A 12299-nucleotide genomic window follows, 5' to 3' on the forward strand; every position below is an offset into this window, starting at 1 on the left:
AGACAGAAAAAGTCATACAACTCCCACCTTTCTCCAAACGGCATGACTGGCTGGGTAATGCTGGTGTGTGTGTAAGTAAACATGAGCAGGATTGCATTCTAAGCCTTTTTAAGACCTCTTAATACTTAAACAATATAAATTAACCAGCCAGCTGTAAATACTCTGTGCCATTCTTTCTTAAGAAATATACAAGTAATTGATACTTTTGACAGACTTTTTTGTTTTATGCTTAAAATTGATTATGTAACCCTAAATTTGTTACATTCAACTGTTTTTGCTCTTGCTTGGCTCTTATTGTATATGTAACAGGAATAACAAGGTAATAAAGTGTATACGTTAAATACCAGTGCTGTGAAAAATGGATACAATATATGCACTTCTGAACACTTTTGTGAAAGAACTGTGTAATGCCTCCTTTGCATTTTCAGAGAACAATAGCTCAATCCTTAATTTATTTCTAGAGGTGTACATCATTCACAAGAATCAATTTGGACCCTGATTCAATCCTTTGGAAAATGGCCTAATGCTGCTTGGACCAATTTGAATCCATTTCAATCCAATTTCAGGCCTTGATTTGGAACAGAAACTGCCCTGGTCATTCTATGGGGGTCGCACTCCTCTAGCAAATGGGGAAGTATGACTCTGTTAGTTCTTGTGGAACTCTGTGTCTTTCAATATCACTGACCACAGTATCCATGGGCAGGCTGTCTGAATTGTGATGTGGTGCACTGTATTGTAGTGATTCTGCTCCTACTTAGATGGCTGATTCCAGAAGTGGTGCTGGACTGTTATTTCTCTGTCCCATGGCAATTGTGCTAAGGGGTTCCTCAGAGCTCTATTTTATCCCCCGTGGTTTTCAACATCCACATGAAAATATCGGGAGGTTATCTTGGGATGTGGGCTGAGGTGTCACCACTATTTGGATGATACCCAGCACTACATCTCCATTTTATCTAATACAGACGAGGCAGTTGATGTTCTGAACCAGTGCTTGGGCAGGATAATGGACTGAGTGAAAGCCAATGCAAACAAGATGAAGATACTTGTGGGTGATTCATCTCTCCAGTTAAGTGGCATTCAACTTGTACTAGAGGGGGCTACATTCTCCCTAAAGAAGCAAGTTTATAGTCTGGGGGTGCTCTTAGATCAGTCATTGCAAGGCTGGCCCTCCCATAAGGCAGTGGATCAGAAGAGGCACACATACAACCTGCAAAAACATGGATCTGAGGAAGGTATCTTTGTGATTTTTTCAAGAAAAATACCCCTGAAAACCATGATATTCAAGAGCGCATCTGTCCCCACAGACTGAATCTGGTTCAGGGATTCACCACTCATGGGTGTCTCCACAGCACAAAAACGTAGATCCAAGGCAGGTATCCTCATGATTTTTACGTGGAAAATATCCCAAACCACAGTCCAATCACAAAGCTTATTTGCCTCCACTGTACAAGAAAAATCTGGGATGTGCCACTCGGAGGCATGGTCATGGCACAAAAACATGGATCTGAGACAGGGAACTAATTTGAATCCATTGCAGATATTGCCAACACCCCTTACTAAAAGTTATGTTATTTTGTTTCTCTGCTCTTTGATTTCATGGTGTTTGGGGGTATTTTTGTTGTAAAAATCTTGAAGATCACTCGGGATTCTTGCCTCGAATCCACATTTTTTTGTGCCATGAAGGCAGCCATGAGTGGCAGTCTGTGGAGGCAGATGTGCTCTGTGATAATGCTGGCGTTTTTTGGGGGGGATTTCCTCCGTACAATTCATGGCCTTGGAGCCATGTTTTTGCACTGTTGTGATGCTCAAAAGTGATGGATCTGTGATTTTTCTAGGGCCGCATCTACAGTACTGCTTTAAAGCGCTTTATAACAGTTATAAAGCGCTTTAACTGCTTTAAAGCGCTATAAAACTGTTATAAAGTGCTTTAAAGCAATAGTGTAGATCTGGCCTAGGACAGTCGGTGGAGGCAGCTGTACTCTGTGATTGGATGGTGGTTTTGTGGGTGTCCTCTTTAAAAATATTATGAAATCATGAGGACCCCTTTTGATTTCATAGAGCATTGTTTTATTTTCTTCCCTGTAAAAACCATATGAAATCAAGAAAATTCCTGTTTCGGATCCATGTTTTTGTGCTGTGGCCATGAGTGGCAGATCCCTGATTTTTCTGGTTCAGTCCATGGAAGCAGATGTGCCCTGTCTGGATGGTGGTTTTATGAGTATCCTCTTTAAAAATCATATGACATCACGAGGGACCCTTTTTGATTTCATGGTTGTGATTTCACAGGTTTTACTGTTCCTAAACTGAGCCCCATTGGGCACCTTATAGTCCTGTCCTCTTTATCGCCTCACTTTTCTGGATTTGCATAGCAAGATGCAGCAAGGACAGCCTTTTCTGTGACATAAAATCAAAATTATTTTAAACTCTGCTAACCCACTTCTGGACTTATACAAGACAAAAGGATAATCATAGAAAACTATGATTCTTGTTTAATTGTTACCTTCAAGCTAAAACAAGATTTTTCTTCTTTCCCCACCAGGGGCGTTCTCGCGTATACCATTAACTTGTGGCCCATGTTGTTGGACTGCAACTCCCATCATTCCTCAGTATCGGCTACGCTGGCTTGGATTGATGGAAATAGAATCCAACAACCAAGTCTTGGACCAAGTCTTCTACCCCAATTGATTTCTCTACTGCCCTTTGCTGGGGAGAGCAAAGAAAAGACAACGCTACGAGCATCACTTTCTTCTCCCCGTTTCCCAAACCAACTCTCCTGCCCCCTTCTCCGATTCTCCGCCCCCTGATAAATCTCTCGCTCTCGCTCTCGCTCTCTGGCAGACGCCACTGAGTAGAGAATGTTTAGGCCTGCATTGGACGCCATTTTAAAACCTCCCTCTCGGGCCATGAGAGCCGCCTGTTGAAATCAATGGGGGACCCTAGACCTTTGTCGTTGTAGTGATTGAGAACTAGCGTGTCCAACTACAAGCAAAGGTCGCAGAAAAGACTTTTCATGCCCTTTTAAAGTCAGGCCTTGTTTCGTGTCGGAAATGTTTGGTTTGCGTGAGGGTGTTTTTAGTTTTTAAAATTTAAAAGTGCAACGAGAGAGAGAGAGAGAAGTCATTGAAAATGAACTCGGAAGTTCGTCTGTGTGTCACTCTATACTTTTCTATCTCTACGTGTTTTCCCCGTCCCCAAGTCTCTATGGTGTGCGCGCATCGTATCAAATGTTAAAAGTTAGTCTTTATGTACTTCCGCTTCTGTCACGTGACAGAAGCAGGAAATGCAAGTAGAGATAGAGAAGGCGGGGCGCTAGAGACTGGCGGTGACCATTGCTGTCTTTAGAGGACTTGGTCGGGAAGAGATCTCCGCCCAGCCCAGCCAGCGGGGTAAGCAGAGGGAAAGTGCTCTCGGCCTGGGGGCAGGCTGCGGGGCCCGGACAGTGGTTGTGGCGACTCCTTCGATGTTTCCGCTTGCCTCATCCTACCGCCACGCCTTCATCTCACACTGTACATCAGCATTTCCCAACCTGGTGCCTTCCAGATACTAGGAGTTGTAGTCCAAAACATTTGGAAGGAAGGCATCAGGTTACACACAGGGGCCGCTGTCAAAATCCTATTTATTTATTACATTTTTATACCGCCCAATAGCCGAAGCTCCCTCTTTCCCTCAGGCACTGCCCCATTCAAACAGAAATCACAAACTGGGCATGAAAATCGATTTTTTTTAAAATGTAAATGATCGGTTATTTTTCAGTAAAATCATACTGCAAGAATTCAGTGCTGGTTGTGCCCCCTTAAGGGAACATCCGAGTTCAGCCAAACTCTGTGTCTGGATAGTTAAAGGGTTTACTAGAACACTCCTATTATAATTGTTCCTTATTCCAGTTCTTTAGATCCTCACTAGGATAGCAGGTGTCATGTGCTTCATAACATTATCAGGTCCACAAATACTACAGCTCTGATGCCCCCTTACATGCTTTAAGTTTCCATTTTGTCACCTGTGTGATACAGGCTGCAATTCTGTTTCCATTTATCTGGGAGTTAGCCCCAGATTACCTCTTCACCTCTCCACCCTCCTGCCCTTCATTGGCATTTCAGAGAGAGGGGGTGGCAGAGGTTCAAGATAGCTTCTCCAGTCTCCTTTACTTCCTCGCCCCCCCCATGCCCCCTTTCCTCATCCTCAAAAGTCAAGTTCCTGATTTTTGAGAGCAGCCAGTGCAGTTTTTTTTCCATGCTGTATGTTGTGTTGGAGCGCCAATTCCCTCCTCCAAGGTTGGAGCGCTGTCTGCAGCCTTAGAGCTCGGAATCTGAAGTATCCAATGGCAACTCAGATGCTGTCTAGGGGGCATAGGATTGCTCCCTCCATCATTGTCAGCTGCCTTAACATTTTAAAATCTCCTGAACAGATTTTAATCTTATTCTACCTCTTGTTTGTTTGTTTTGGGTTTTATTTGCATGCAGCAGATTTTCTCATTTAAAATGAATGTAGCCATTGCACTCATTTGTGATTGTTCTCAGTGATCTAGGATATGATTTATATCCCTAAATGGCTTGAGACCTCGGTACTTGAGGGAGTGCCTCTCCCTATATAAGCCTGCCTGAGATTTGAGATATGTTGGAGGAGCCCTCCTCTGCATCCCACCAACATGAGACAAACCTTATGGTGGGACGTGGGAGGGGGCTTTCTGTGTGGTGGCACCCTCGCTTGTAGAATACCCTCCCCTTGGAGGCCTGACTGGCGCTGACACTGGCTTCATTCCGGTGCCAAGTTAAAACATGGCTTTTTATCATAGCTGTCAAGGGCTAAATTCTCCATGGTTACACATAGTTTTAATTGTTTTATTTCTTTTATAAAATTTATGCCAGTTTTAATTACAGAAGTTTGCATGTTTATCTTTGATTTCAGCCAAATCACAATCTAAACCCTGTTCAAAGTCCAGCTTTAACCAATACACAATATTTAATACACTGTTCTGTTGTTACATGCTGGTATTTTCAATTTCTCCTTCAGTTAAATATGAAAAATCTATACTGGTATTCCTGTAAGTGTTCAGCATCCATACAGTTATACAAATGAATTGTGTTTTCTTCACATTTCAGAATAGCATGTGTTGCAGCTTGAGAACTGAATCTGGCACACATACCTGTTATTTCTTTGCTTTTTTAAGTCAAGCCACTTTTATTGTATTTAGTCAATGGCCAATTGCAGCTTATTCTGTGGAAAAAGTAAGGTGTTTTGTAAAGAAACTAAACAGAATAAAATATTTGCCTGTTGAGAAATGTAATTGAATGTAGTGGTCTTGAGTATTGCCCATATCTTACAGCTTAGAGAAAATGACTGCAATCAAGCATGCCTTACAGAGGGATATTTTCACTCCAAATGATGAACGTTTATTAAGCATTGTTAATGTTTGCAAAGCAGGAAAAAAGAAGAGAAACTGTTTTTTGTGTGCCACAGGTAAGCATGTTTTTGAAGCATAAGTAAACATTTTCTCTAGCTCTTCTGTCAATGATGTGCACTAAGCTTAATTGAATGTAGATTTATGCTTTCTTTACCATAATTTTGTGCAACTTTCCCTATACAGTGTAGTTGATTAAATGTTATTTACATTAGCGGCACTACATTAAAAATAATCCTGCTTTGATAGGAAAAATGATGTGATTTGGTAGTCCACACATCAGTGTTGCTTTCATAGTTTGTTACCTTTTCTCTTGACTGCCCAAAATAAAGACAACATGAAAAGACCTTGGGGAGCACCTTATTTAAGATAATTGTAATGATGGTTCTACTCTCTTTGGCATATACAGCATGAGCCATTTTGAATGAAAGCTACATTTTTATTTTAGCTTTACATTTTCATATAAATTAAACAGGGGAGGGATATCCGTTTTAGAATTGATGATTGTCTTGTGGAGATTAACTATGTGTTGTACTTAACAGTGACAACTGAACGGCCTGTACAGGTGAATGTGGTAAAGGTGAAAAAATCTGATAAGGGAGATTTCTACAAGAGACAGACTGCATGGGTGCTTCGTGATCTTGCTGTTGTTGATGCCAAGGATGCCATCAAAGTAGGTTGTAATTATAGTGATCTGTACTGCAAATCTCCACTCTACAAAGACACTAAAAACGTCTTTAGTTTCAATATATTATCATGATGACTATCTGTGACCAGTGGCCTTGAAAACCAGGATTGCCATCCTATGAGAACTTACTTGAGAGTACATCCTATTAAACTCCATGAGACTTCTGAGTAAGGTGCACATAGGATCAGGCTACATATCAAATTCTACAGAAAAGAACCTCCTTTGGAGGATAGGTGTAAGGCTAGTTCTGAGGGGTTAGTTTCTATTTCTTCTATGTACTGAACAAGAATTGTGGTTTGAAATCAAACCAAGCATTACTCAGAACCTTTTGCATGAATATTGCCATGTTTGTGTTTCTTATAAAGCAGTTTATTTTAACCAGACAGACAATTATAATTCACAAGCCTTTTATTAACTTACTATAGAAGTATTAAACCTTGGTTCCCTATGCCACCTCTGTGTTTTTGTGTGCAGCAACTGGCATGTTCCATAACTATATTAAAGCAGCCCAGAATCCTATATAACATTTGGTGTTTAAAAATCTGTTGTGTAAAGAACATATTATGATTTGTATCTGTTTTTCAGGAAAGTCCTGAGTTTGATCTACATTTTGACAAGGTGTACAAATGGGTTGCTAGCAGTATAGCAGAAAAGAACATCTTCATTTCATGTCTTTGGAAACTTAATCAGCGGTATATTAGAAAGAAGATTGACTTCATAAATGTTAGTTCTCAGCTACTGGAAGGTAATATTTTTAGGCTTATCTTTTGTAATGCTATATTATAGTTTAAATATTAAATCAGCATACATTAAAACAAGTAAAAAATTCATATAATTGTTATTACCTTCTCTCCTGCATCTATTAATATGTATTTTTTCACCTTTGGGCTTTTTGTGTTTTTCACCTTGATCCTAAATTCGTTGCACAGAATGATTTCAGTTGGCTCTTACTTTCACATGGTAGTTGTGATCCAGACCTGATATTGTATGTATGTTATTTTTAAAAATCGTAATCCATATTTCCATTAAAGTGGATGTTAAAGGTGAGCGCCACTCCTTTCATATTTTTAATGTACTTAATAATTTTTAACTGCTTATCCCCCAGTCTAGTGGCCACTTTGATTCTTTGTGTTAGAATCCCTGATCTGTTGTAATGCAGATGTAGGTTTGTATTTGAATATACAGTGCATGGTTCATAGGGTGTAATAGGAAATTGATTCTACTGTGCCCTACCCCTCGCTCTCATTAGCGGACCATGGGGTCTCGTAAAAATAACAAAGAAGATTGCACAAGCCCCAGGTCTGCCCACTCCTGATCTACATTGACTGGCACTGGATCTCCAGGACTTTTCAGGCAGTCTTTCCGAGCCCTACCTGGATATACAAGGGACTGAAACTGGGGCCTTTTGCATGCAAAGCATGTGCTTTACCACTTAGTTATCGGCCTTCCCAATGTTCTCTGATTCCCAGCTTGGAAATAACTAAGCAGCAGAACTGAACTATTTGTAGCTTCCAAGCAGTCTTTTGTGGCAACTCTGTGTAGAGTTGTGCCAGTTAGACCTCAGTGGGAACATATGAATTTTTCCCGTCCGTATCTGGCTGCAGAGATGTCCCACTTGCACATGTGAGCAGTTTTATTGGATTGTGTCTCATGTATATAGGACTGGGGAATTATTTCTTTTTTTCTTTAAAATATTTTAAACCCACCTTTCAGACAACACTGCCCTTACAAGTCAGCTTATAATGTTATAAAAACCTGAATATACAAATTTCAATTTAGCACACGCACAGCAGGCAGCAGCAGTTAATGACTTTTAAGCAGCAAATGCAGACTAGAATAAATGTGTCTTCAGGATTAATTTTTTTAAAGCCAGAAGTGATGAGGCCATACAGATCTCCTTGGGCAGGAAGTTCCAAAGGTGTGAAACCACTACTGAGAAAGCCCTATCTCTAGTACCTGCCAGCCTAATGGCTCTTACCAGTGGATCAGAGAGTTATGCTTTTGATGCTGATGTTAATGCTCGAGCACACTCATACAAGTGTAGGTGGTCCTTCACATAACGTCACTTAAACCATTCAGTGCTTCAAAGGCTGAAACCAGCTTCTTAAATTGGGCCCAGAAATATATCAGGCAGCCAATGTAAATGTTACAGAATAGGATCCAAATGCTTTGCTATCATATGGAATTAAGCCATGCTCCACTTTCTTGGAAGTTCCATTGAAATCAATGCAAGTTGTAAGCCTTAGGATAAAGGTGTTTGATATGGTTTGCTTAGGAAATTCGGTAGTTCTGGGTGGCTTTTGACACATTTTAAATTCAGCTTTAGTAACAACTTATCAGATCAGCTTTGTAACATGTACTGCTTGGCAGGTCTGGCCTGTTTATTCCTGGAGTAACAACTGAATACAAGTTTATACAAGTTTATGTATGATTTTAAGGTGACTGCAGCTAATATTAATTGCTAAACTTGCACGTGGGTGTGTTTTTAAACGTAACAGTAAATCATGCGGTAATCCAGATGTTGCATAAGTTTGATGAAATCTGCTTTGTAGTCTACTTAAAAGTTCTCATAATTTTTCAAATCTGTGAAACTATGACAACTTATTGCCATTTTTTAAAAAAAGGTCTGTGTTCATTCACTGCTTGGCTAATATTCTTTGCTTCCTTTCCTCTGCTTTTCTCATACTTTTAATTCTCCAGAACTACCTAAAGTCACTGAAGGTGCGTAACACCTTTTCCTTGTGTTTTTCTTCTTCTGTGTGACTAATTCAGTTGCTTTTTGCTTTGTTAAGATTGTCTGTAAACAGTTTTGTTAAGCGAATCACATTCCTCAGGTCATTTCGGAATGTACTGAAAATGCAGGTGAAAATATTATTATTATTAATATTATTATTTTTTAAAATCCATAACTCTTTCAAGCCTTAATGATGGAAGTTGGACTAATTCAGTTCATAGATAGCTGCAAGTTGGACCGTCTCAGTTCATAGATAGCTATGGTGAAAGCAAAAATGAATACCTGATGTCACTCCACACCTGAATTTGTCAAAATCTGCCTTTTGAAGTACAATCCTTGTTGACTTGATTTGTGTGTGTGTGTGTGTGTGTGTGTTCGTTCTGTTAGGACTAAAGTTTCCAATAATAACTGAATAAATGGTCTGATTCCTTACTGAAAAATCTGCATTATAGTTTCCTCCAAACTCAAGATTATGCTCAAAATCTCGGATCAGACCATTTTCAACATGTTCTTTTGAACATATCTTGATGTTTAAAATATTTATCTTGAACTAATGCAATACGTATTACATTTAACATACCTACACCCTGATCTAATTTACACACTCAGGCTGCAATCCTACACAGACTTATCTGGGAGTATGTCCCATTGGATTAAGTGGGGTTTATGTCAGAATAGACATGCCTAGGATTGCACTGTAAACTGACCCTTTTATATACTAACTAATTTTGAAAAAGAAATTGATGTTTGGCATTTACTCAAATTCTTTCGGCAGTAATTAAAACTGACTTTGAGCTTATTTAAGTTTTTAAAGACATTTTAATAAATCGAGCTTAATGGCCCTGGAGTTTATTAGATTGGCACATGTTAGCAAGAATAAGGAACATATCAACAATGCACATATCCTTTTTTACATCACTTATGGGTTCTCTTTGCTGGTTTTTGTGATCCTGTTAGATATATTTCATTAATTCTGTTCTGGAAAAGAAAAAGCAGGTATTTCCGATATTAGGAAAGTCTCATACTTTGAGCTATTGCCAGTGAAACTTATGATGGATTAATACATAAAACTATGTGACTGCTGCCATTCAAAGCCAGTCAAAATATTGCTTTAAGTCATATAGCGCCTTTCCCAAGCCACAGCAGAAGTCAGAGTTCTTCCCTTTTAATAAAAGCTTGAAGCTTGTTATATTTGAAGGATGTTTTATGAAGCTCAAATTAAGGTAGGGAGGCATTCCTCATCTCAAAATTCAGAAAGGCATCTGGCTTTATAACTAGCTGGGGAATAGTTATAAATATTGTGCTATTTCGGGCTCTGTGGGTATGATTTTCATTTTCTGTATACCAGATAAAGAGCCAACCAGGAAGTAATTTGTCTGCAGTTGTTGCTACCTGCAAGTGTTATAGAATCCTTAGAGGTTTCCTGTATAGTAGAACATTCTTTTAGTATAGAATATTCTTTCAAAAATTGTAGCCCACAGAATTAGCTTTAAAGTGACTTTTTAAAAATACAAACCTAGAAAGTCAGTGTTTGCATTTTAACACCGCTAACTGACTAAGTGGGGAACAGGTGAGGAGTAAAATTCAGAGCTTCTCGAAATGGGGAGACATTTGTCAGGATCTTTCAGTGAGGTGACAATGAAGTTTGTTGATGTCCTGGAGGAGGTGGCTCACTATGTGCAGCATGGTGGCAAAAGCTTCCCCCTTTTTTGTTATGGCTTGTCATGGCAGCATCAGTAGCAACAGCAGTTCCACTCTTGGTGGCCTGGCTGCCTTTTTCTTTCTCCCTATAATGCCCCAGTTATAGCATCATTCCAGGATGAATTTTTATTTATTTATTTATTATGGTCATAGACCAGCAGATTAAAAATAGCTAGAAATACAGTAATTATAAAAGCAAGCCAAATTAAGAACAGGGTGACAAAAGTCACTAGCTGACAAGTTAAAGTAACTACAGTTACAACTATTGTGAAAGCAAGCCAGTTAAAGACAGAGGATCAAGAGTCATATATCTGAAACACAAGATGTCATAAACGTAATAGTAATGGTACCTCTATAAAGGCTTACTGTCCTGTCAGGGATGCTTTAGGGTGGATTCTTGCATTGACCAGGGGGTTGGACTCGATGGCCTTGTAGGTCCCTTCCAACTCTGCTGTTCTATGATTTACCATATTTTTTCTGTAGGTGATAGCAGATGCACAGAATTGTGCTACGTTGTGTGTAATCAAAGGGTTCCAATCTGATAGTAGACATTTTAAATAAAATGCTTCAGATCTGCCTGGGTTTTTTAAAAGAGGATTGGGGTAATAAGATCTTTGCAGAGGTCAATGGAGTGATACGTGGGCTTCAGTTTCCACACTAAATGATAAGGCAAGAGGTGAGGATTGGCTCTAGGAAAAAATGTATGGGGAAGAAAGTCAGATGTATACAAGTTCCCACGTATGGTCTCGATTGGAATAGCCCAATCTCAGAATTATCACCTTAGAACTAGGCCCTTCTGTATTGTAATATATGATATTTATGACAAATGGTAGTCAGTGTATTCCAAAGTTATCTTATTGTTTATTTATGTTTTGTTTGTTTTTTAAAAATCAATAAAATTAATTATAAAAAAGAACTAGGCCCTTGATTATTATGTCAGAGAGTAGCAAGCCAGAGCTGTTTACAGCTATTTGATTGCCTGTTAAAGTAATGAGTCTTCTGGTGGACTGTTGTATAATGGTAAACATTCTAAAGGGAAAATGTAAATAGTGGAAACCTTGCAATGGGATGGGAGAAGGAATTGACTAGAACTGGCAGAAGCAGGTTTAATATATTAGATTAAAAAGTATCATTAGAATGCTTCCAGATGTTTGCTTTTTCTAAAATCATAGTGCTTTTGTGGATGACCAGCACACCAACATGTCAGCATTCTGCAAACCTGAAAGGGACTGTGCGATAGGAACTGAGACAAGAAATTATAGCTTTGTGTGCAGGTTCAGTAAACCCAGTGATAGTTCAATTACATGTATAAACAAGGAGGTAAGAGAAACAATAGTATATGCTTTGTGATTTCAGAGGAAGTCTTTTTATATGGGTGCGAGTAGTAGGATAGGAATCAAATAGATGTGGTTTTGGATCTACTCAAACCTTTTGCGAGAAAAGAGAGAACACATGTTTTTTACTGAGAAAGTTGCAAGTACAATATAAATGGGGAATACCTTTGGAATTTATCTGAATTTCATACAGTTGTGTTTAAGATTTATTAAGAAGTTCTATAATTGAAATAATTATTCCTCTCTCTGAAACATCATGATCTAAAGATCTATTCTCCCAAAAGGCAGTAAGAATAATAAGGAATGATTTTAAAATAGTCACTACTAGCTTTCGTCTTTCTCAACATTCAAGTTGAGCAAAAACAATACAAGCTCTGAAGTCAGTTAACTTTCTTTTTCTTAATCATGAATACTATTCATGATTTCAACAGTAAATATTAAAAT

The 12299-nt window shown here is 38.9% G+C and overlaps 1 protein-coding gene across 3 annotated transcripts in view; it reads left to right on the top strand.

Annotated features, from left to right (window-relative positions):
* Positions 1-3314: 3314 nt before the first annotated feature.
* Positions 3315-12299, top strand: part of EXOC1 (exocyst complex component 1) — a 33607-nt gene continuing 24622 nt past the window's right edge. For 2 of the 3 annotated variants that reach the window (XM_063136327.1, XM_063136329.1), the window contains exons 1-5: positions 3315-3386; positions 5324-5457; positions 5941-6071; positions 6672-6831; positions 8787-8807. In XM_063136327.1, coding sequence (XP_062992397.1) covers positions 5334-5457; positions 5941-6071; positions 6672-6831; positions 8787-8807 — 436 coding nt within the window. In that variant the 5' untranslated portion in view covers positions 3315-3386; positions 5324-5333. The remainder of the gene's footprint in view (positions 3387-5323; positions 5458-5940; positions 6072-6671; positions 6832-8786; positions 8808-12299) is intronic. The other variant, XM_063136328.1, reaches the window with a different exon arrangement.

This window comes from Elgaria multicarinata, chromosome 10 (genome assembly GCF_023053635.1).
Source record: "Elgaria multicarinata webbii isolate HBS135686 ecotype San Diego chromosome 10, rElgMul1.1.pri, whole genome shotgun sequence".
NCBI lineage: Eukaryota > Metazoa > Chordata > Lepidosauria > Squamata > Anguidae > Elgaria > Elgaria multicarinata.